At 43.6% G+C, this 24663-nt stretch overlaps 1 protein-coding gene and 1 non-coding gene across 3 annotated transcripts; both read left to right on the top strand.

Annotated features, from left to right (window-relative positions):
- The first annotated feature begins 1 nt into the window (after nt 1).
- Nucleotides 2-24467, top strand: LOC110284456 (ATP synthase subunit gamma, mitochondrial). 2 transcript variants are annotated; one of them, XM_021150176.2, is made up of 10 exons: nt 2-159; nt 10742-10776; nt 11777-11908; nt 16027-16231; nt 16718-16861; nt 16954-17018; nt 20701-20856; nt 21261-21357; nt 23712-23748; nt 24336-24467. In XM_021150176.2, the coding sequence occupies exons 1-9, from the start codon at nt 104-106 to the stop codon at nt 23716-23718; spliced, it is 897 nt and encodes a 298-aa protein (XP_021005835.1). In that variant the 5' UTR covers nt 2-103; the 3' UTR covers nt 23719-23748; nt 24336-24467. The 2 variants fall into 2 exon arrangements, with proteins under 2 accessions (XP_021005835.1, XP_029328168.1); XM_029472308.1 differs by lacking the exon at nt 23712-23748 and having other exon boundaries at nt 30-159.
- LOC115030494 lies at nt 4574-4705 on the top strand. The gene has a single exon (XR_003836088.1). It is a non-coding gene; the product is annotated as a small nucleolar RNA SNORA17 (small nucleolar RNA).
- Nucleotides 24468-24663: the final 196 nt, after the last annotated feature.

The raw sequence follows: 24663 nt of genomic DNA, 5'->3' as shown, positions 1-24663 counted from the left end.
ACGAGATTTAGCGAGACCGAGGACGCAGGCGGAGCGGGCCCGGGCGCCTGAACTCCCGCGCACGCGCAGTGAGCCCCGTCTGCCCGACCTTCAAGGCTCCACCATGTTCTCGCGGGCGAGCATTGTCGGGCTGTCGGCCTGCGCCGTACAGCCGCAATGGTAGGACCACATCGGGAGGGATGCGGGGGCTCGGGCTTGCTGCGAGGCAGGAGGGATGGAGCTGCATGCTCACCCCTGGCGGAAGAAGGCCCCAGCTCTTGCACTCCCGGCCGCTCGGGCCGCGGGGATGTCTGCAGAGCTGGAAGGTAGCGTGCCAGACCCCGGGCAGGGGTCAAAGAGAACAAGGTCACGGGCTGATCCCCTGAGACTGGAACGGCCATCCGGGACCTCGGGACCGGGACTGGAGTCGGGTTGAGCTTTGGAGCCATCTGGGTTTCGCTCAACTCCGTACTTCCGCTCCGTACCCGGGAGCACAGCTTGCAAAGTCTTTAGAAAGACCCTGAAGGTGAAGGGTCGACCGGGGAACGTTTGGTTGTAACTTTTGGCTTTGACGCCCTGTGAAACACTGCACGGGGGAGCAGCGTGACCCGTTAAGGTGTGATGGCTTGCTTGAGCTCTTTGGTCAGGCGTTCACTGTGTAGCCATCCGGCTCTTTGCTGGGTACTGGAGAAACGAAGGAACTCAAAATCAGCCCCCGCCTGAACCTGCTGGTCGCCTTGGTGCTAAAGGGGTTTAAAAGAATCTGCCGATGAGGAAGAGAAAGACATTGCCATTGTCATCATGCCCTCATGTTGAAGTACAATCTCTGCAAGGTCATAAAACTGTCCCAAGGTCCCTCGGTAGGAGGAGGAGGCCTTAATACAGTTACATTTGTTAGCCTCCATTTGATAAAGGGATACCATAAGGTTGGACGACTTTAAATACTAATCCTCTGTGCAAAATAAAATAGTTGTATATTAGAATGCCCAGGGAAGGTCAGGTAAAATGTGACTTATGGGTGACGTTGTATAATAACATGAACTACTTTGAAGCTAGACTGCTAGAAGAACTGGTGCTAAAGAGATTATTAACTGTGGACAGTGTTTTAGTGGTTCCTTGTTTTTATGGTACAGAGGATTATTAAGGTGCTCCAGCACTGAACTAGGGTTTTGTAACCTAGTTTAGAGAACTTCCAAGAACTAGTTGAAATAGTTCTTTCATTAAGCAAAGAATTTGTAGCAATATGCTAAGACTCCAAAGTAGTGAGGCAATTAAATACGATATGAACTATGTATTGGAAGAATGTTGGTGGTGTACGCCTTTGATCCCAGCACTCAGGAGGCAGAGGCAGGTGGATGTCTGAGTTCTGGGCCAGCTTGGTCTGCAAAAGAAGTTCCAGAGAATCTGTGTGTGTGTGTTCAGATGTTAGATTAACCTTGGAAGTCAGCTTGAGTTACTTATATGAGGTCAATAACAGTTGCGTTCTCACTTGTGTCTCCTTCAGCCAGTAGATATTTGTGGAGTGCCTGCCCTGCACCGGTTGGCATCCAGTGGTCCTCAGCAAACATAAGCTCTCTCCTGTGTTTGTGTATACAATGTGTGAAAAGACTATTCTTTTGTCAAGTGTCAGTGTCAAGTGACAGTGAGGCCACTGTCAGAATTTGATAAGCTTCCAATGTTTTTCTTGAGAGTTAGCTAGGTATTAGCAGGTTAGGTGTTAGCTAGTTAGCTAGTTGGGTGTTTTCCCTTAATTCTACACTATGTAGCATCACACACTCCCAGCATTCCTTCCAGACTGCTGATTAGTTCATAGGCATCAAGTCTAACTCCTTCCTCTACTGACTTGAAGTCTTCAGATAACACTGTACGATCAAAGAAGATGCTGATACTCACAGTCCACTTGCTTCTCCATCAGCATGGTGGGTACTGGCAGGTTTCTGTACCAGCCTCCAGAGGATGAGTCGGGACGTGGTGCAGTAGCTTCTCAGAGTGGAGTTCATTAAAGTAAATTATCCCTAAAGGCTCGAGAGATGGCCCGAGAGGTTCACTCTTGCCATCCTGAGTCTGGCTCTAGCTCCCTGGACATGCAATTGAAGGAGAGAGCCAACCCCCAGAAGTTGGCCTTTGACTCAGTACTCCATATTTTTATTTCCCCCATAATATTTTTAACATTTGTAAGCAGTCGGGTACCTCATGGCCATTCAGTGATAGAGCTGTGGTGTAGACCGTTGTCTTGAGCTAGAGGAAGGAGGACCATAACTGCACGGAGAGTTAGAGGGCGGGTGTGCCTGCCACTCAGAACCGGCTGCATAACGCTCCATGGGAGCCTGTGTCAGTTCAAGCGAAGCATGTGCCTAGAACCAGGCTTTCTAGCTACATGGGGAGCATTAAGGAAAGGAAAAAATAGAAAAAAGAAACAAAGCGCAAATGGTGTTGCCTTTGTTGTGCCATTTCTAGAAGGGATTAATAGAATGGTCACTGTGTCCAATAGCTGGTATGCTGAAATAGTTTGTCACATATTCCATCTTTGATCTTTTCTATATTTTTACAACCAAACCTAGTATTTCCTATACACTCTATTTCTCCTTATTTTTCTTTCTCTATGCCTATGCAAATCAAAAGTTTGATTTTGTTTTGTTTGGTTGGTTGGTTGTTTAGCTTTTAATTTTTTCTGGTGCTAGAGACTCACCTCAGGGTTTGAACATGACGGGCAAAGGCTGTACCCCAGTGTTGCACACCCCAATTTATAAGCCAAGAGACGGACTTTTTAAAACAACTGTTTTGGTTATAAACTATATTATGTTATTCTTAGATTTTTAAATGCCTAACAGCAATACTGAGATACAAAGCATACATCATTCTCTAATCTGCATTTGAAAATGATAATTAAGAGGAAAAACTCATTTCCAGTGTAGTTTTAGATTTGTATGATGTTGAACATAAAGTATGGAGAGTTCATATCCGTGCCCACCACTCAGAGCCATTCCCCTGCCCCGCTCCCCGCTTGATACCATGTTCTCCTCTTGACATTGACACTGTGTCTTGTCATCTCACATGGCTTGTATACAAGAGTGTTTTTGGTTTTGTTTTGCTTTTTAAGAAGTTTAGAGGCTGGAGAGATGGCTCGGGGCTAAGAGCACTACCTACCTGCTCTTCCCGAGGACTCGGGTTCAATTTCCCGATGGCTCACAGCTGTGTGTAACTGCAGTCCCAGAGGCTCTGATGTCCTCCGTTAACCTCTGCAAGGGCTGCACAGACATGATACGCTGACAACTTAAGGCAAAACTCTCATACAGCTAACCAAAAATTTTAAAAGAATTTTGACCAGGTTTATATTTTATGTATGTCTATTATCAAGAGAGATGTTTTGCAAAGATTTTAATTTTATAAAATCCATCCTCTTTTTTTTTTTTTTTCTACTGTGGTGTTTGCCTTCCAGAAGCTTTGGTCCGGGCTCATTGTTTAGACAAATGTCTGTGTGTGTGGCAGTCTGAGTGCCCCGCTCCTTGTCCACTCACCGGCCTTAACTCCTGTAATGTTACAGTCTCCGGACAGAGCTTCCGCTCCTCTGTTCTTCATTCTTGCTCATGACTGTAGACCATGTGCATTCCCATAGAAATGTTAACATAGTTTATTCCCGGCCACAGCAGCTTGTGGTTGGGCTTGTTTTGAGTCATATATCAAGTTGAAGAGCATTGGGTTTTGGCAGTGTTGTTTCCATAGCTGTGAATCTTCATTTAGCTGCGAAGTCTTCATTTGTGCAGTCTTCATTTATTTAAAAATTTAATTTCATTCCTCAATATTTTGGCTTCCTTCATTGCAGGCCTTATATGCCTACCTACTTCCATTTTGGGTGCTTTTCTATTGAAAAATATACGTAAAATGTATTTCTTAACTTCTTAATTGTCTTCTTAACTTCATAATGGAACTGTTTGCACTGGGATGATTGTCCATCCTTTCTTGTGACTTTACAACTGAAGATTGAGCATATTATTCCATTTCATATATGGGACTTGAACACCAAGGGTTTAGTATCCAAAAAAGGGTCTTAAAACTAAACCCCGTGGTTGCTGAGGGTATATATAAAAGCAATTAGCTTTTATGTACATTAACCTCCTAGCTGCTACCTCGCTAAAGTGACTATTTCGTGTGTGTGTATGGTGTGTACTAACTCTATGTTGGAGGAGGACAACAGGCATCCTGGTTGCCTTAAAACAGGTTCTTGCACAGAACCTGGAGCTGGGCTGGTGGCCACCAAGCCCCAATGATCCTCCTGTTAACACTCCCCCTGCCTGATCTGTTATGTAGGTATTAGGGATTCGAACTCAAATCCTCACTTTTGTTGTTGTTGCTGAATGCATATATGTATTTGTATATGTAAGTGTTGCAGAGCTGAAGGGAAAGGCTTCCCCACAGAAGTGTCTCTCTCACACACACACACACACACACACACCCCTACTGGGGAAGCTTTTCCCAGTACAGGTGTAACAGCTTGTCTCCTGCTGGAGGAGGTTTCCCCAGTGAAAGTGCTACAGCTTTGCTCCAAGATGTATCCTGGCAATCGAAAGCCAAGGAATACACAAAAGTTGCACTGCCTGCCCCTAGAGGCGTTGCAGGTGTGGCTCCTGTGTCACATGTGCGTCTGTAGGTGGCTGAGAAGAGAGAGGCTATGTCTACACTCAGTGTTCTGCCCTATGGACATCTGAATGATTTGTAGCCTAACGTTCTCTGAAGAAAAGCAAGCCTGAGCCCACCACTAGTCAGGTGGCAGAGGGCCTGGACATAGAGCTAGCCTGAGACAATGAGACAAATTAGTCTGTTGCCAGGCAAGCCTGGACAGGCTCTGAGGATGGGAAGCAAGCTGGACTAGAAGGGCTCCTAGACAGATGGACACTTGGGTGGACCAGTAGAAGAGTGAGCTGGAAAGGACCACCAGGCTAGGGCCATGGGGCCTGGAAAGAGAGCTAGCCTGAGATGAACACCAGCCTGGCGGGGGCAGACCATGCTCAAGATGTCTCCTGCATGGCACATAGTGCACAGGCAGAGCAGAGAATTCCTGAGATCACTCCTGACAAGACCCAAACACTGAAGAGACCCAGGAGCCACTAAGATGAGCAAGTAAGAGGGAGAGAAATGGAGCAGAAATAGAAACAAAAGGATGTAGGTACAGTGAAGAGAGGCAGAATTGGAGACTGAAGGTAATTAGGAATGGCCTGATGAGAATAGCTGGTGAGGCCACCTGGGACCATGATGGGGTTCTGGCCTGTGCTGACATGGACCCTGCTAGTCCTTGCACTAGCAGGTATCTGTTATCACCAAAGACCAGGTGGATGTCCCTGGTCTGGGCTGCCACTGGAGACATGTTGTTGGCTGAGGGCTGTACAGAACTGACCCCACCCTCACCTGGGCAAGGAGGGAGAGCTGACACTGCCCATAGCTAGCTGCAGTACTGAGGGTTTCTGGTTGGCTGAAAGCCGCCTGTTGCCACACTAACTGGGTTCCTGAGTGGGAGGCAGGAGCTGTATGGGAGAGAACGACGAGAGAAATAATGGAGGCTATGTTTAAGGCCCCTGAAGTTTACTGAGAGTTCATGCTTATAAAGAGGGTAGGCCCATCCTCCGCCAGCCCCATTCTTGGTGCCTGGAGCCAGCCAGTAGGGTCTCCGGAACTGCTCAAGGACCTTTCAGGAGGAAGCAGAGTCTTGGAGAAGAGCAAATAGAGCCATCAAGGTCAGAAGGCTCTACCCTAGGTAATCTCCTTCTTAGTGGCAGCAAGGTCAAAGTCTGGATCAGCCTGCTTGATTAACAGTTGGCCTTGGCCTCCCGAGGATGAGAGCATGAGAGAGGGGTCCTACCACTCATCTCCCTGAGTGGCATGGATAAACGATACCCTCCTCACCCCTCACCACCTACAGGCCGGAGACCTGGCCTGGGGTCATGAGAGTAAGAGAGCCAGCCCTGCCTCTTGTCTGCCATAGTGACATGTCCCCCACCCTTGCCCCTTGCTACCTATGGTGGGTGAGCTGGCCCTGCCCCCCCCCCAATCTGCTACAGCACAGGAGAACAGGCCCTATACCTTGCCTAGGTTGAATATTAGAGCTAGTCATGGATTTGGGGGTTGCTTCTTGTCTGCTGGGAGGTGGTGCAGACGGGGGAGAAGCACCCTCCTCTGATCCCGCATCAGATTATGAGAGTGGGAGAGCTGGCCCTGGTTGCAGGGGTTGTGGTGAGCCAGTCCCAAGGGCATGAGAGCATGATGGACTGACCATCTCTGATACCTCTCAGGCCTACATGCATGGCTTTCAGGTGGTCCGCCCCAACATCTACCCATCAGCGACCTTCTGGGGTCTCTTTGACACAGAACAACTGGAAATCCAAGAGGAGTCCCAGTGAGGTTCTAGTATTGACAAGAACAGCAGAAGCCCGGGGCCTCATACTAGACCATAAGTCATTGCAATGCTCATTTGAAAGCAAAGAACAAACAAAAGGGTTTACTGTAATGTATCACACCGTGTGTTACGCATTACAGCTTCCATTTCTGACTGGGGGGTTGGAAGGAAGGTAAGAGGCAAGGGGGAAATGAGTGGACTTGGGGTATATGATGCGAAGTTCACAAAGAACTAATAAAAAGTGTAAAATGATATTTTTTAAAAAGTCACACTGCACAACAAAACTCACACAAGAGATTTACTGGAAGGGCAAAACCCAGGAGTGAGGCTACCTCTGCTCTGGCAAGGAGCAACAACTAAATAGAAGGTAGGCTTTATATAGGCTTCTTGGGGGTGGGGAGGGGTGGAGCTTTCCTGGTGAGGCTTGGTGGGATACTGTTTCTTAGAGGCCCTGGTCTTAGGCCTGGAGTCAAGTCAAGGCCTGGTGTTCTTCCCCTGACCCTTTTACCCTACAGTATATACACACAGTCTTAAAAAGAGCTTGTTGAGCTTATCTACTGTTACTTGTGTGTTGTGTTTTCGGGGCAGACCTTTTGGCACTGAATAACCAGTTGATGTGTTCTTCCTTGGGGCTGCCTCTGGGGCTCCCAGGTTACTCAGTGGCCCGTAGTTCTTTGTGTAGGGTAGCAGCCTCATGGGTCAGGTCCTTATTCTTACATAGCAATTTCTCTTCCCCCCACCCCCAACCATCTCTCTGACGACAAAGGTTTGTTTTTCCACTCCAGATTCTTCTGGAATTTCTAAATAGACAGTTGTGCCATCTATGGAGTTTTTCTTTTCCGTTCTTTTTTTTTTTAACTTGCTGCCTTAGCTGTGACTTAGGCTTGGAAGTGCTTCTTAGGTTGTTCCCAGATTTGGGGGGAAAGCTTATAGTTTCTCACCATAAAGTTATACGTTTTGGGGGCTGGTGAGATGGCTCAGCAGGTAAGAGCACCCGACTGCTCTTCTGAAGGTCCTGAGTTCAAATCCCAGCAACCACATGGTGGCTCACAACCATCCCTAACAATATCTGACTCCCTCTTCTGGAGTGTCTGAAGACAACTACAGTGTACTTACATATAATAAATAAATAAATCTAAAAAAAAAAAGTTATAGGTTCTGCTTAAGGAAGTTTGCTCCCTGGTTTTCCGAGGCTTTGTTGTGAAGTAGTGTTAGGTTGTGTTTGATGACCCTGCATTGATGGGGTTTCCTCTTTGGCCGGTTAGTGTGATTGATAGGCCCACATTGTTTTTAAGTAATAAACAAGCATCACACAGCTGAAAGACTCCCCACCTGGTCATGGGGCAGAATTTTAAAAATATTTTTGTGCCTGAGTTCATGAGAGGTGTTAGTGTCTGTGTTTTTATTTGTGCATTTATGTAGTTCCAGTGCTAGGTTAATACTTTGTAAAATTGGAAAGCTTTCCTCTACTTTACCTACTGTTATTGGATGTGCTTTGCTTTAGTTGGTTTTCGTTTTTTGAATCAATTACTCTCTCTCTCTGGTTTTCTAATTTGTACCTAAACTCTCAGAACTGCTCTTGTTTGCACTAGACATTTCCAGTTAGCCCCCTAGTCTTTCTAACTGTGTTTTACTCAAAAATCAGTTCCTCCTGAGAGCTTACCTTTTTCTTCCAGAGTCCACGTAAATCCTTACATAGAGCTCCTTCCTGGTTCTTTCTCTAAGTATGTGTTCTTGGGTAGTCTCCTATGTGCTTTGCCTACACCACATGCCAGAGTTCATCCCATCCTCATTGCCTGCTGTGGACTGCCATCTGAAATCCATCTGAAATCCAATTTCCTTAACCATCTACTTACGGATTGTTTTTTATTATTGTATGGCAGGGGATTCACCTCTGGTACTGTAAACCTGGGAATAAGCTTTAGTTGGACAGCTGCTACTATTGCCTTGCTAAATGGGTGTGCTGTTCCTACCAAACTGCCTCCTAAATACTTATATTTATGCCTACAGATGAGTGCCGTCAGCCTTTAGCAGAGATTCATACAGCTCGTGAGGGTGCTCAGAAGACATGACTGTAGGATGCTCAGGTCTAAATGGGGTATCTGTATCACTCCCTCCAAAGCTCAGGGATCATCCCCAAAAGATAGAAAATGTGTAAGAACCATCAGGTCTCGGAGTGTTGTAGAACTCAGCCTTCTGGCATTGCATGGCTGTGGCACCCTTTTGTGCACAGTTGTGATGACCTGCAGACATTGAGCACTTAGGCAATCATCACGGAGGAGGGAGGAGTCTGGGTGAGACTTCATTGGCAGTTAACAGTTGCTAGGTGGGAGGAGCTCTCGGGCCCGCCCCTTCCTGAGGCTCTGGCTGTCAAGGGTTGCTGAGGGAGGAAGAGTCATTTTTTTCAGTGGTGCAGGCACTGGTAAGTTGCTCTTGCTCCTCTAAATAGCCCCTGATTCCTACTCCGGTAAGGAGCCCTAATTAAACGCATTGGTTCACCAGAAAAGGGACCAGGGCCGGGGATAGGAAAAAAAGACATGGAGTAGAAGGACGATTGATTGGGAAGAGGAAGTGGAAGAGAGCAACGAGAGGATGATGGGATTTGTGGTGATGAAAATTCATTACATACATGTATGTATATAAATGTCATAATGAAACCTGTTAATGTGTATAATTAATACAAGCTCCAAAAAGTCAAGTTTGGAACAAATTCTACCAGATGTGTAGGTTAGGGTGGAGTCCATGTAATGTATAGCTTTGCATTGTGGTTCTCTGCCCACTCCTATAATGGTAGAAGCTATCATATTTTTCCTAAAACCTAATTTAAAAGAAGGGAAAAACGTTAATGGAAACAAGAAGGCTTTCTTGAGAGTGGTCTAAAGCGTCCACTTGGACAGAGAAACATGACAGGAGCACTCCAGCTATAGCTGTTGGAACGCTGAAGGCCTGGAGCCTATTCTAAAACTTCCTGGGTTCTAGAAATGGGTTTAGGTAGTGTACTAGAAGTGGATTCTGGGTAGCATTTGATGGGTCTTTGTCATCGTTACTCACTGCCCATCACCTCCTTTGCTCCAAGTGACTCCCATTGTTTTCATGCTGTGTGTGTATGTGTATGTAAAACTCCTAGGCCATCTATAAGAAAAATTATTTAAGATATTAAGCATTTAGTATTCCAACACAGCCTGTGGCCCTCACTTTCCATGACTTTATTTTACTGCTCCCTAACAAGACTTTGTCCCTCAGAAGCGTATTCTGAAAATGCCCTTCTTGGATCCTCTCTGCACAGAGAAGTTGATTTTTAGCATAGCTTTGACTCCTGATATTAGTAGCATGTATTAATCCAAAGATTAAAATGTTTTGTTTGGTTTTCTTTTTGGTTTTTCAAGACAAGGTTTCTCTGTGTAACCTGACTGTCCTGGAACTTGCTTTGTAGAACAGGCTGGTCCCCAACTCAGGTATATCTACCTGCCTCTGTCCGCCTCCTGAGTGCTGGGATTAAAGTCGTGCACTCCCATGCTCGGTTAGAAGTAATGGTTAATAACATGCTGGCTTTCCTCCTAGGATGGAGATCTCAGTTTATGGGACATTTCCTTAAAGACTAATCATTCTTTCTTTTCTGTATCAGCACTCTAATTTTAACGATGGCAAATATTTGATTACAGTTTCTGCAAATCGAGTTTTTGTGAATCTTGTCTGAAATAATGTTTGAAAGACATTTGTTCACCAGCCCCAAATGTAAAACTTTAGGAAATGTTTATTGATATGAAAAAATTGTCCTCTGGTCTCCAAGTTAAAATAAATACTTGGGGTCACTCCAGTGTGAAAGTGTTGAGTGGAATTTTTGTTGTTGGTTTTGTCGTGTTTTGAAGACAGGATCTCACTATATAGCTCTGGCTGTCCCTGAACTCACTCTATAGACCTGGCTGATCTTGAACTCACAGAGATCCACCTGTGTCTGCCTCTCAGTGCTGGGATCAAAGGCATGGGCTACTTTGTCTGGCTTGGCTTGAGTATACTTTTTAATTGCATCATAGGAGTGGGGTTGAATATCAGCCCTGAATTTTAAGTGTAATTAGACAGCCTAACAAAGGGGAAAGACTTTATTTACTGCCTTGGAAGTAAAGTAAGCAGAGGTGTGGAAGTAGAAATCTAGTTAATGTTGGGGAAAGCTGTCGTGGGTCAGCGCTTCAGGGTTTGCTGTTCATGCTAGAGCGCGAATGTGCAAACATTTCTATTCACAGACACTGAGTCCAGTCCTTTATGTGATAATGTGCCTATGTAGTGTATTAAAGTAAGCATTAACTAATGATGCTTGTGTAGCAAAGCTACTGTAGAACAAAAGAACTTAAGTGTTTTTTAATTCTTTATCCTCAGGATCCAAGTTCGAACCATGGCAACTCTGAAAGATAGTAAGTATGTTGTGTCTCTGTATATGCAAATTAAGACAAACTAAAGTTTGACCAATAGAAAGAATTTTATTTCTATTTAAAGTATGCTAGTTGGGCAGGCAATATAGTGTAGCAGAGAAAGGTTCTAGCCACAAAGCTTAAGGAGGGACCTCATTGGAAAGAGCCAACTCCTGTAAGTTGTCCTTTGATCTCCATATCCACACTGTGGTACTGGCCCACACGTGCACTCATGCAAAATAACAGCATACACACACACATATGTATATATATATTATATATATATAATTAATATTATATACATATGTGTATATGCTATGTTAGTGTCTTTTTAAGAGTTGACAAATTAGTTTAGATTATGTATATTGGGTTTTTTTGTTTTTTTTTGGTTTTTTTTTTTTTTTCTTGAAAGACCATATGAGCTGGGTGTGGTGGCGCACGCCTTTAATCCCAGCACTTGGGAGGCAGAGGCAGGCGGATTTCTGAGTTCGAGGCCAGCCTGGTCTACAAAGTGAGTGCCAGGACAGCCAAGGCTACACAGAGAAACCCTGTCTTGAAAAACCAAAAAAAAAAAAAAAAAAAAAAAAAAAAAAAAAAAAAAAAAAAAAAAAAAAAAAAAAAAAAAAGAATGTTGGTCTGTATTGTCTGCACAATAATGTAACTAGTGATTTCAGTGTGTTTGTATTAAAACAACTAAAAATATTGGTATGAAGTAGGTAAGGCCATTGTTGTCCAATTCAATATCATACATGTATGTAATGATCATGCCATGTCCTAAGTAGCAAGTCTTGCTTCTTGATGGCTACTGACTAGTTTGTGCATTTAGATTAGATAAGAGCTAGCTGCTTGCTGTCGAAGGCTAGGTGTAATTAGTCTGCTTGGCATACTAATAACTCATAGATGATGATGATGTTTGGCACTTGAGTAGAACCTCTGAATTCATAGATGATGATGTTGTAGTACTGATGCCTCCTTTGTCTGACATGACACTTCAATATTTTAGTTACCAGGAGACTGAAGTCCATCAAAAACATCCAGAAAATTACCAAATCTATGAAGATGGTGGCAGCTGCAAAGTACGCCCGGGCTGAGCGGGAGCTGAAGCCTGCTCGAGTGTATGGAACAGGTTCTTTGGGTGAGTTAGGGAGCGTTCGCTGGCCTGTGGGCGTGTGTGTGTGTGTGTGTGTGTGATCTTCCTGACTGCTAAGTAGGCTGGGCCAGCCCTGTGCAGGCAGACCTGAGCTGTAGATAAAGTGAGCAGAGACAGCCTGTAAGCAATGACCCTCCATGGCTTCTGTTTTAGTTCTTGCCTCCAGGTCCCTGCCATGGCTCCCTGTATTGTGTTTTATAAAATGATGGACAGCAATGTTGGTGTGGTGGGAGGGAGGCACCTGGGCCGGCTCATACAGAGGCATCCCTCTGAGGAACCAAACCATGAGACAGGCATAATATTGGTGAGGAGGGAAAGGTGAGGCAAGGGAGAGAGAATAGAATAGAATAGACGAGATGGAGAGAGAGCAGATTCTCAGAAGTTACATGGCTGTTGCTAGGTTACTTAGGCAGAGCCTATAACACCCCCTCCCCGTCCAGGTGATGAACTGTTGCTTGGAAGTGTAAAATAAACCTTTCCTCAAGTTGGTTAGTTCCTTTTGTATCCACAGAGGCCACCTAGGATCCCTGGCATAGTGGCAAGCCTGCCTGTGCACTCTCCATGTACTCACGCTCTCGTGCATGTGAATTTATATGCACATGTCATTTCTGCACGCCAGAGTCTGGGGACATGGTCACATGCATGAACAAGAGCCCTCTATGTTTTGCTACAAAGCCTGTGTACTAGCATTGTCTATGACTGTTAACTTGAAATAGCCCAGAACCTTTCCTGAGTTATTACACTGACAGACTGGCAGTCATCCTGTTCATAACCGTGGGTGCTGCATTATGATAGCAGGGTGAGGACAGTGAGAGGAGGGAAAGCACACCAGTCAAGGACTCAGATGTATATAATCTGTTCCTGATTGCTTTTCCTGCAGAGAAAATTTTGTGTTTAGATGATTTTGTATTGATTTGATTATTTGTCTTAGAGATAAGCAAAATTAAAGAGGTAGGAAACATCCCATCTTAACTGCAATCACATTATCCAAATTCTTGCAGTATCATGCTGTCCTACACTTGATTAAGATGTGTCCCCTGGGCCCCTCAAAGAATCCTTAACTTTCTATGGAAAGTGCGTGATAGCAGATTTGAATGGGAAGGAGATCACAGCAGGTTAGCAGGGTGCCCATTGCTCAGCCCTTCACAGCCTTCTATCTGGTACCTTGCTTCTGCTCTTCTTCTATAGTGTTCTCTCACCCCAGGCTGCAGTGATTACCTGTGAACGACTTCATTCTGTCCCTGCAACTCTCATTACAGTTAGTGTAGTGGCCAGTGGCCCTCAAGCCTCTCTGCAGTTCTGTTCCTGTCGCCTCCCTGCCCACATTGCTGCTGATCCTTTCTTAGTTTGCTTTATGCAGGCCTCTCAAGCCGTCTTTCACTCCCACCCCAGTACCTTTCCATGTCACTTCCTATACTTTATTCCTCATGTCATGATAGGGTTCTCAGTTTTTTCATCTTGAAGAAAAGAATTTAATGAAGAGACAGAAAATATAGACAACAGTTTATTTAGCAAAGCACACTGTCTCAAGACTGGAGTGGGCTGCCCATGAGGGCAGTAGAACAGTGGCTTTTCTAGTGTGGATTTTGAAGAAATGTTTTTGAGGTAGGTGGCATATTTCAGAGGTAAGAGCCAAGGTGGAGTTATGTAAGAAAACTAAATAATACTGGGGGGGGGGGGGAGTCCTGTGTCAGAGCAATGGGTGCTCTTTACTATTGAGCCATCTTTCCAGCCTGTGCTTCAGTTTTTGATTTGGCAAGAACCATCCTTCTCCAATCTCAAGGTCATTTAAGTATAAAGGGCATTCTGACAGTCACAAGACAGACACAAGAAGATCCAATTACAGGCTGTTTGATGACCTTGTGTCTAACTGCTATGAGATTGCTCAGGGTCCATGTTTCTTCTTGTGACTAGCTATTGATTTATGAACTGAGGCACTGTCATGAATGCTGGGCCAAGATTTTATAGTAGTATCTTGGGCTGTACAAACAGGGTCTGTGTACTGTCTTCCAGACTCTTGTCACTACTCTACCATTGAGTCGGAGATGTGGATAACTGTGTGGATACTTTGTGTGTGTAGAAGCCAGAGGAGGACCGCAGATGTCTTCCTCAGCCGCATCTCTACCTTGTTTCTTTTTTTTTTTTTTTTAAAGATTTATTTATCATATGTAAGTACACTGTAGCTGTCTTCAGACACTCCAAAAGAGGGCGCCAGATCTCGTTGTGGATGGTTGTGAGCCACCATGTGGTTGCTGGGATTTGAACTCTGGACCTTCGGAAGAGCAGTCGGGTGCTCTTACTCACTGAGCCATCTCACCAGCCCCTCTACCTTGTTTCTTGAGTCCGGCTCTTTCACTGAAGCTGGAACTCACAGTTTTGACTAGTCTGACTAGCCAGTGAGCCCAGGGTTGGGTAGAGGGATCCAGCCATTTGTCTGCATCCCAGCACTGGAGTACAGACATGCACCAACATTTCTGCTGTTTCCATGGGTACATTCCTTAAGCTTAAGTCCTCATGGCTGTGGGGCAAGCACTTACCAACTGGGCCATCTCCTCCCCATTCCCGTGGGGGCAGGGTTCTTTTTAACCCAACAATTATAACTTGACCCATTGTGTCCTTGTTTGTTTTATTATTTGAATGACTGTGCTAGAATAGAAACGTCTTTCCTGCAGGCCCAGCACCTAGGACAATAAACACTTGCTAAACATAGAAGGGAATGAGAGTAAAAAAGATGGAGAGACTGGAGAGGTGGCAAGAACTCTTGCTTTTCCAGAAGACCCATTACCCCGTTCTGGTTTCCGAGGCCACCCTCACATGTCCACAGACACACATACACACAGGCACATGAATACAAACAAACACAAGGGTTACCAACAGATTCAGATTCACTTCAACTGAAATTTCACTTTCCAAATTAAAGCTACCACAATCTGTCTATACAGTAGCATGTGTACTTATTTCCTAGTTTGCTCAGTCAGAAATTGAAACTAAGTTAATATACAGAAAGAAAGTAGTTCTTTTCAAATCTCTAGCTTATTTGTCTGAAAAGGGGAGTCACTTAATTGGTTACCTTTCTTGCTAATAAGGAATCCTTCCTCCATGTCTCTAACCACAAAACTCTTCATTTACTGTGGGCGAAATTGCCTAAGAGACCTGACAGGTTTATGTAATGGAGCAGTGAGGACAGAAACTCCTGGCAGCTTCTATAGTGTTTAAGCTGAAGAGTCCTCCTGACAGACAGTACCAGACAGTAAATGGACAGTCATTTAAATATCTCAGAACTGGGGCAGGAGTTTACGCTGTGTAGTAATAAAATCTAAGAGCTGTCTTGTTCTCCATACTCTGGAGACTTTGTAGTTTCCTGTTCTTTCAGCTTGGGGAGGGGACGCATAGGCATAAAAGTATGGGACCCCTGCTCTGTTGTGAAAACAGAAACGGTTTCCAGGTGAGTGCAGGTAGTGGCTGTGAAGATGTGGAGTCTTGGCAGCATCAGCTACTGCAAGCCACCCTTGGCTCTGATGGCTCTTCAGCCCCAACTTCTTGTTTTCTGTCACAGGTAATTCACTTTGTAAGATCCAGGTATCTTTAATCCGCCTTAATTTCCTTCTTTGCCTCTACCTCTTAGAAAACCAGACCAGGGAAGTTGATAAAGTAATGCCAAAAATAAATTCACACCCATAACTTGAATATCAACAATTTTATAACACAGGAGCTCAGTGATGTACAGATTACATGAGTGGCTCAGTCAACACTTGCTTATTTTTTTAGCTATGTGCTGGGAATTTATATTGTATAGAAATCTGATGTTTAGCAAAGCAGGTGCTTTTGTATTCTATTCTCCTTTTGGTTGTATCTAAGCATTTTAGTCAGTATTTAAAAAACAAAACAAAAAAACTGGCCACCAATTGATCGTTAGGCACCTTGGTGGTGATCTTCCTGGTGGTACTAGAATAAATACACAAATGCCCCGGGTTATGCTCATCAGGAGCCACCTATGAGATGCAGAGTGGAAATTAGCTCATTCCCTTTGAAATTAGAGACTGTCACCACCACTTCACTTACTATAAACTTTATTTCAATACTCTTCTCATTTTGTTTTCTAGCTCTGTATGAGAAGGCTGATATTAAGGGACCCGAGGACAAGAAGAAGCACCTCATTATTGGTGTGTCCTCAGATAGAGGGCTTTGTGGTGCTATCCATTCCTCAGTGGCTAAACAGATGAAGAATGAAGTGGCTGCCCTCACAGCAGCTGGGAAAGAAGTTATGATTGTTGGAGTTGGTGAAAAAATCAAGGGCATACTTTATAGGTAAGTGAGACAAGTGTTCCATGTTCTGAAGAGTGGAAACATGAGTGAATGGAAGGCTTGGATAGAGAAAAGGTTTTCATGATACATTGACGTGTGTGTGTGTATATATATATATATACACTGTGTGTTGCTGCTTACATTGTGTGTGTACATGTGTGTACACTTCTTTAATACAATGGAGTGGAATACAATGAAGATTACCAGAGCTATTGCCATTAAGCTAAAGAAGGGATCCTCAGGGTTGTCACAGCCTAGAAATACTAGAAAGGAACGTTAGTCCATTAAGGTTGAACAGAAGGAATCTAAGACAGCCTGACTTGTAGTTCTTAGGTTTTTGCAGGTGACTTTAAAGGAATAGTCATATGTAGAACAACTTAAGTCAAGGCAACCCACCACCAACATCCCTAAAAAAACCTATGATAACTTTTTCCTTTTGCTATTTCCTTACAGCACAATATCTCATTAACCTACTTATGTAATCTCCAGGACTCACGCTGATCAGTTCTTGGTGTCATTCAAAGATGTGGGACGGAAGCCCCCTACTTTTGGAGATGCATCAGCCATTGCCCTTGAGTTGTTAAATTCTGGATATGAATTTGATAAAGGCTCTATCATTTTTAATCAGTTCAAGTAAGAACATGTAGAATTCCAAGCTCTTTGATATGAATCTCTGCTTAGTTTAGAAATTCCTTTGCTATTCACATGTGCATCTGTCATTTCAGGTCTGTTATCTCCTACAAGACAGAAGAGAAGCCCATCTTCTCTCTGGATACCATTGCGACTGCTGGTAAGCCACTTTAACACAGCAGGTGTGGTGTCAGGAGTCCTCAGGACATTGAGGAAAGCCAGTGCTTATTGGGTTGCTCTGTTATTGTCAATGTCTGAAGTGGAGTCAATGTCATTAAGCATGCTCCTGTTTTCAGTGACTGAAATGCCTTGCTAAAAATTGGCTTGATGATGTTTGCAAACGACTGCTGTGCAATCAGATGTTGAAGATGGAGATTTAAAATGCTCACAAGAACTAATTTTTATGGCCCACTGAACTCTATCAACTTATTATTGGACAGTCAACTTTGCTCAGTAACAACATACTGTAGAAGTATCTTCCTCTTGTGTGTTACATTTCATCTGTGGAGTTTCACTTTTGTTTACTTTGGGAGGTTGTGTATAATTGCACACACACCCCAACCTACCCCCTTAGACATGGGTACTTGTTGTTTTAGCCCAGACTGGTCTCCAAATATACAGTCCTTCACCTGAGTGCTGCTACTTCCAGGCAGCTAGGACTAGGGTATTAAAGCCCACATCCACGGTGATACACCTACTCAACAAGGCCACACCTCCTAGTAGTGCCACTCCCTAGGCTCCATAAGCTTGTTCAAACATAACAGTCTACGGGGGCCATACCTAAACATAGCATAATAAAAAATACATTTAATCCAACTTCCAGAGTCCCCATAGTCTATAGCAGTCTCCAACAATACTAAAAGGTCAAAGTTAAAGGTCTCACTTAACTGTAATCCCCAAATCAAGACAGGAAACCAGCTTGGCAAACTCTCATCTCCAGGTCTGATGTCAAAGCAGTCTTCAGATCTTCAACTCCTTTTTCATCTTTGTTGACTGCAACAAACTTATTTCTCCTGGGAGGAGTTCCACTCCCTTTTAGCAGCTTTTCTCAGCAAATAGCCCATGGCTCTGGCATCTCAAACATCTTGGGGTCTCCAAAGCAGTGTGAGGAAGGGCTGGAGTTACTTCTGCAGCTCTGCCCTCTGTAGCACTCTAAGTTCAGGTTGATCCACTCCACTGCTGCTGCTGCTCTTGGTGATCATCTCATGGTACTGGCATCTCCAATACACTGGGGTCTTCTGCTGCAACTAGGCTTCACCAATAGGCTCTTTTCATAGTGCCAAGCTTCAAATCCCCCAAATACCCTGCAACTGAAGCTGTACCTTCACCAGTGGCCTTCCATGGCCTCTGTACTGGCTAGTTTTGTGTCAACTTGACACAGCTGGAGTTATCACAGAGAAAGGAGCTTCAGTTGAAGAAATGCCTCCATGAGATCCAATTGTAAGGCATTTTCTCAATTAGTGATCGAGGGGGAAAGGCCCCTTGTGAGTGGGACCATCTCTGGGCTGGTAGTCTTGGGTTCTATAAGAGAGCAGGCTGAGCAAGCAAACCAGTAAAGAACATCCCTCCATGGCCTCTGCATCAGCTCCTGCTTCCTGACCTGCTTGAGTTCCAGTCCTAACTTCCTTGGTGATGAACAGCAGTATGGAAGTGTAAGCTGAATAAACCCTTTCCTTCCCAACTGCTTCTTGGTCATGGTGGTTGTGCAGGAATAGAAACCCTGATTAAGACAGCCTCTCACAGTGCCAAGCCTCAGCTGCTCTACATGACTCCTTCATGCTTTCAAAACCAGTACCACATGGGCGACTCTTACACATTAAGTCCAGCTGCTGCAGGAGGTACGGCCTTAGGTATCTCTGGAACAGCTTCTTTGTGCTCCCAGAAAACACTTCCCAGAAGATTTCACCTCAGTGATGCTGCTTTCTTCTTAATCACAACTAGTTTCTTAGCTTCAGCTAACCAGCATCAATTGTCCTAGTAATCTCTTTCTCCTCTTGCCTCTAAAGCCAGAGCCACATGACTGAACCTGCTGAGTTCTGCTTGCTGGGGCTGGAACATAGCCCCCTTGTTCTATTACATTCTCACCAGTTGTCTGTTTTCCAATTCCTTCACTGCCTAAGCTTGGCTGTCCTGGATCTTGCTTTGTAGAAATCCCAGGCAGGACACCTGTCTCCTGGGATTAAAGGTGTATATCACCATGCCTGGATTTAAGCTTTTCTTCACCTAGAACTTGCTGTCCCAGGCTGGCCTAGAACTCAGAGATCTGCTTGGCTTTGTCTCCTGGGATTAAAGGTCTGCACTACTATGCCTGGATCTAAACTCATCTGGGTAGGGTTGTTCCCCAAAGTCCCACTCCCTTAATTCGTTATCTCATTGAATACAGGATTCAGCTCCATTTCACTTCCTGGTACCCCTTTAATACTTGAACCATATATTTTATATTTTTCCCTTTTCAGTTTGCTACACTTGTTTGAATTGCTCTTCTTCATGAGACTTAACCAGAGAACAAAGTCTAAGATGGGTGTTTCTGAGACTTCCTTTGTCAATGCAATTAATCTGAGTCTCTTCACCCTAACCTCAGACAGACTCTTCTGACATGGGCAAAAAGTAGCTATATTCTTACTCAAAAGACCACAAAAAAGCGGTCTCTAGTCCTATTGAAATTCTCCACTGGAAACCTCTTAGGTCAGGTCTGCACAGCTCAGATCTCTCAGCAACAAAGTCTTCCTACTACGATGGCTCATTAAGCCCCTTGTAAAACATTCCACTGCTTTCCAAGTCCAGTCTCAAAATCCACATTCTTCCAAACAAAAGCATAGTTAGGCCTATCACAGCAATACCTCAGTCCCTGACACCAGCTTCTGTCTTAGTTTGGGTTTTACTGCTGTGAATAGACATCAGGACCAAGACAATTCCTATAAGGACAACATCCATTATCAGTCCATTATCATCAAGACAGAAGAATGGTAGCATCCAGGCAGGCATGGTGCAGGAGGGAGGAGCTGAGAGTTCTACATTTTCATCTGAAGGCTGCTAGCAGAATACTCACTTTCAGGCAGCTAGGAGTAGGGCATTAAAGCCCATGCCCACCGAGACATTGCTACTCCAACAAGGCCACACCTCTGGTACCACTCCCTGGCCTAAGTATTTACAAACCATCACAGTGAGGTTTTGGTTTTCGGGTATTTGGGGGTCGTGATGTTTTTCAATAATACATAAAATAGGAGTTAATACCACCTGAGATTGGTGCTGCATAGTACTATTTCAGAAGTTGTGAATGAATTTGAAATATCTGGCAAATGTCTATATTAAATCCAAAACTTATGTCAGTCTCAGTCCTCATGTCTATCAGACTGACATTCATATTTCTTTTAATAACTAATCATTTAGTGGATTTGTATAACACTAATAGATTCAGTCTTTGATTTTTTTTTTTTTTTTTTAGTTAAAAATATTACTGAATGATGTATATGTGACAAACGCTTGGCTAGCTGCTATTCAGAGGGCTTTATAACCGTGAAACCTAAGCCCCTACACCCTACCCCTATAGTTGAGAATTGAACCAAGGGCCTTGTACTGGCTAGGCAACACTCCTTACTGAGCTAACTTCCCAACCCCGTAACTTTGACATTTAGTGCTTATTTTAAAGTTGTCTCTGCGGTAAAAAGCCTGTTGACACATATTTTGCTGATAATATACTATGGAAATAGAATGGTTATTAGAACAGGTTCATTTACCTCAGATGATTTGTATAACTGACAGAAATGTTTATTCATAAGCCATTTCTAATGACTAGGTCTTCATCTACATTCCTCAAGGAAACTCTCGGCTTGTTTTCACAGAGACCATGAGCATCTATGATGACATTGATGCTGATGTGCTGCAGAATTACCAGGAATACAATCTGGCCAACCTCATCTACTACTCCCTGAAGGAGTCCACCACCAGTGAGCAGAGTGCCAGGATGACTGCCATGGACAACGCCAGCAAGAACGCTTGTAAGCCCAGGCCATAGAGACAGGAGCACTTAGAGGATAACTGCACATGAGAGAGAGAGAGAGAGAGAGAGAGAGAGAGAGAGAGAGAGAGAGAGAGAGAGAGAGACTGTGTGAGACACTGTGTGAGAGACTGTGCCTGTGTGTGTGAGCTTTGCTCAGAGTAGTGCCAAAAATGTTAAAAGAATATATTTTGTTTTGTTGAGGTGTCCATCTTACTTGATAGGTAGAGGATTTGCAAGCACCATGAAAGTAGTTAGTGGAAAATAACTAGATAAAAGTCTTACCTACCCGAGAGGCCGTTTGGGGATCCAAATTGCAGCAGAATTCAACTCTTAATTACTTTAATTAAGTAGAAATTGCTGTTTTCGAACCTTTATTTTGTTATCTATCCCTTTTGTTTGCAGCTGATATGATTGACAAATTGACCTTGACTTTCAACCGCACCCGCCAGGCTGTCATCACCAAGGAGTTGATTGAAATCATCTCTGGGGCTGCTGCTCTGTGAGTAATGTAGCTGGTGCCTACAGAAGGTTTTGTTTTCTCTGCATGAGGGTCAGTGAGTCTCTGGTTGCTTGAGTGTTTCTGTTCTATTACAACCAAGAAGACTGGCTGCAGCATCTTGTGTCCTTCCATCAAATCCCAATGGAAAGGGCATCTCTGCTTAATTCTTATTGTTTGATCTGAAATGCTAAAGTCTAATTTCCCATCTTGAGAGATACCTTTGTATCCTGTTGACTTTCCTAAAGAATTGGGAAGAAAGTTGTGAATAATTCAGTATCAATTTGGAAAGTCTGTTTTTGGAACTCAGTAGTATTTATTATAAGCCAAACTTTCTGAGTTACAAAACTAGTTTTAGGTTCGATTCTATATAATTCTCTTAATTAGTGAATGATGAAATTTTTAAGTTACTATTCTTCATTGGTACCATAAAATAGCATACTGTTTTCCTCCAGAAAATTTCTGGATTGTTGAAAGATTAGTGGCCATCAACCATGTGCAGTCTACCAGGCACAAGGTTGTAATGACAGAGGAAATGTAGTAAATGCCTTTGGCTTGCTAAGGCTTTCTCCTCCTGACTGGAGTCTCTGAGGTTTATCTTCTAGATTCCCCCTTTAATCTTTCCTTTTTTCCTCCCATTTTCTAAATGTAAAAGGGTTTGCTGTGTTACCCTAAGCTATTCCCAAACTCAAAGTTCTCTGAGTTTTATCTTCTAGATCCCCCTTTAATCTTTGCTTTTTCTTCCCATTTTCTAAATGTAAAAGGGTTTGCTGTGTTACCTAAGCTATTCCCAAACTCAAAGGCTCAAGCTTCCCTCTCTATCTCCTCAGTAGCTGACATCAAGGCTGGCCTGGCCAAAGATGTAGTGTTTGTTTTCAGAGAATTTACTATCTCTGACAGTGCAGAGTTACGGAGAGTACTGAGAAACTGTGGGCCAAGGTCATATTGTAAAGGGTTATAAAAAGTGTATAGCCCCAAGGCCTAAAATGCTTCCTTGCTGGCTTTTTACAGAAGCAGCCTGCAAAATACTCTACTTTGTTGTATGTGATCCTGTACTTTCTGGCCATCAGCAATCTTTCTCGTATAATATTGTAGTTACTTGCCTGGACCTCGGCTACCTTTAAACACATCATGGTGTTTCTCATTTCTAAGAGGTGTAGGGTTTTGCCCAGGCTTCCGTTCTTCTCTGATTGATTGCTCTGTTCATTCTTCACCTGACAGTTCTTCATCTTCCTTGATTGGGCTAGAGGAATCTTTTCTTCCCCCCAAAACCTAACTGAAGTGAGGTATCTTAGCATCTGGCTTCACTTTGTCTTAGCACTTACACTATTTTATCAGGAGTTGACTTTGTATTGGTCTCTGTCCTTAAGCCTTGGAGGGGGCAGAGTGTAAAACGGATTGACACTGATAAAAGTTAGAGCCTTGTTATCCTGGGTGAGCATCCTGGTCCTAAACTCTTGCTTTCTGAACATAGGACTGCCCATCTCCCAGCCTGGCCACCACTACCCTGTTAGCATCACAGCCGCCTTGATGTTGGGGTTATAAACATGGTTAGGTACTCTGTCTAGTTCCTGGGGCTTTGTCTCCTGTGACATGAGACTAATACTAGGATTAAGTCATTATGACTTATGGCCAAATGTCAAGCTGGCATATCTTTGAATGTTAAGTGTGACGTGGTTTGAGGTAAAGAGCTGACTTCTCAGAATCTGAGAGTAGTATGATAACCAGAGAACACTGAGTTCTTTCTTTGCTTCTAAAATGGGAGATACTGGGTATAAACTGTGAGGATCTAAATTCTGTAGCTTAGGACTAGGCCTTTTTTCTTGCTTAGGGATGTGAGAAACTTCCCTTACATTAGCAAAATAAGAAGGGGGGGGGGTTGAGACATTATACTGAGACTTTAGAAAAAGTAATCTTCCTGGAAATTTATTTTCACTTTCTAGATAATGTAAGTCCTTATTTGCAGTCTCAACACTGGTTCACTTTTATTAATGGGTTTGCATGCTCTGTAACCTATAAGGAATTTTTTGTTCAGATTTTAATACAAACACTGGCTTTTAGTGTTAAAAGAATGATAAATCATATTTATATTGTCAGCTTAATCTTTTCAACTGTATGTTATTTTTTTTAAAGATATAAAATTATTACATGTTGTCTTGCCTATTTGTATGAACATTTTTATTGTTTCTAACTACATTGCAGTCTATGGCATTTTATATTGAGTGGTTGTTAAAGATTGTAGCTATTTGCATTGTATGTTTAGGGTAACATGCACAGCCTGGCCTGTAGTTAACTAGTGTGGATTGCTTCCTAACCTGCTTGTTTTGTGCTCTTGTTTTTCCTAATGTAATAACCAGGAATTAATGAAAATCAAGTTGCATCCTCAGACGAGAGGTAAAGTTCACACACTCTTTCCCTAAGTCCTCAGCACAGAAATGTAGCCAGGGATTACCAAAGTTAGCAGTTCCTAGTTAGCATTACTAGTTTGCATTAATAAAGTTGCTTCCCTAAGACAGGCTAGCTGGGCAGGCTGATTTATAGTGCCGCCAACTTGTGGGTGTGTTTGGGCAGTACCAGATAATAGGCAGAGAGTTCAATGTGGGTGCTGCTCGTGAGCCTTGGTGTTCTAGAGGGTGTGGGTATAAGGAAATACATTTAGGCATAGAGGCCTTGACTCACTGTAGAGAGTTAAGTGTGGGCTCATGGTTCTCAGGCCCATGGTCCTGACTCCTGATGTCTGGCTCACAGGAGAGTCCTCTCTCCACTCTGCTGGTGTCTGAAGCCTCTGGAGATATTTCCTTGTGAGTGGGAATGGGAAGGGACAGTATTATGAAACTCGTTTGCCCTCACAAGTCCCAGAGCAGAACTGGAGAACCACCTGCATCCTCTGTATACTGCACTTCTCTGTGCCCTACTTAACAATGGGATATTTTTCCATAAGACATCCTATTTGACTCCTGTTCTTCTATACTGTTTTTTAGGTAAAGAAGAAAAATGCGCAGGCTGATTTTAACTGATTGCTGTCTTTGTCAGAAGAAACTTGGTCCACTGAGTTACAAAGACAGCAGGATGTTTGTAAATTATCTTACAATAAACAACTTACAATGAGAAAATCAGTCTCATTATTAATAATTATAATTTTCCTGTCTCGAAGACCGAAAAAAAATTACAATTTTCAGAAGGAAAGTTTGAGTTTGAGGTCAGCCTGATCTACAAAGTGAGTTCCAGGACAGCCAGGGGAACACAGAGAAACCCTGTCTCGAAAAACCAAACCCAATAAAAACCAAAACTACCACGTGACCCCACTGT

The sequence above is a fragment of the Mus caroli genome, chromosome 2, assembly GCF_900094665.2.
Source record: "Mus caroli chromosome 2, CAROLI_EIJ_v1.1, whole genome shotgun sequence".
NCBI classification, from domain to species: Eukaryota; Metazoa; Chordata; class Mammalia; order Rodentia; family Muridae; genus Mus; species Mus caroli.
The sequence above is the reverse complement of the archived record's forward strand: the minus strand, read 5'-3'. Positions and strand labels throughout refer to the sequence as shown.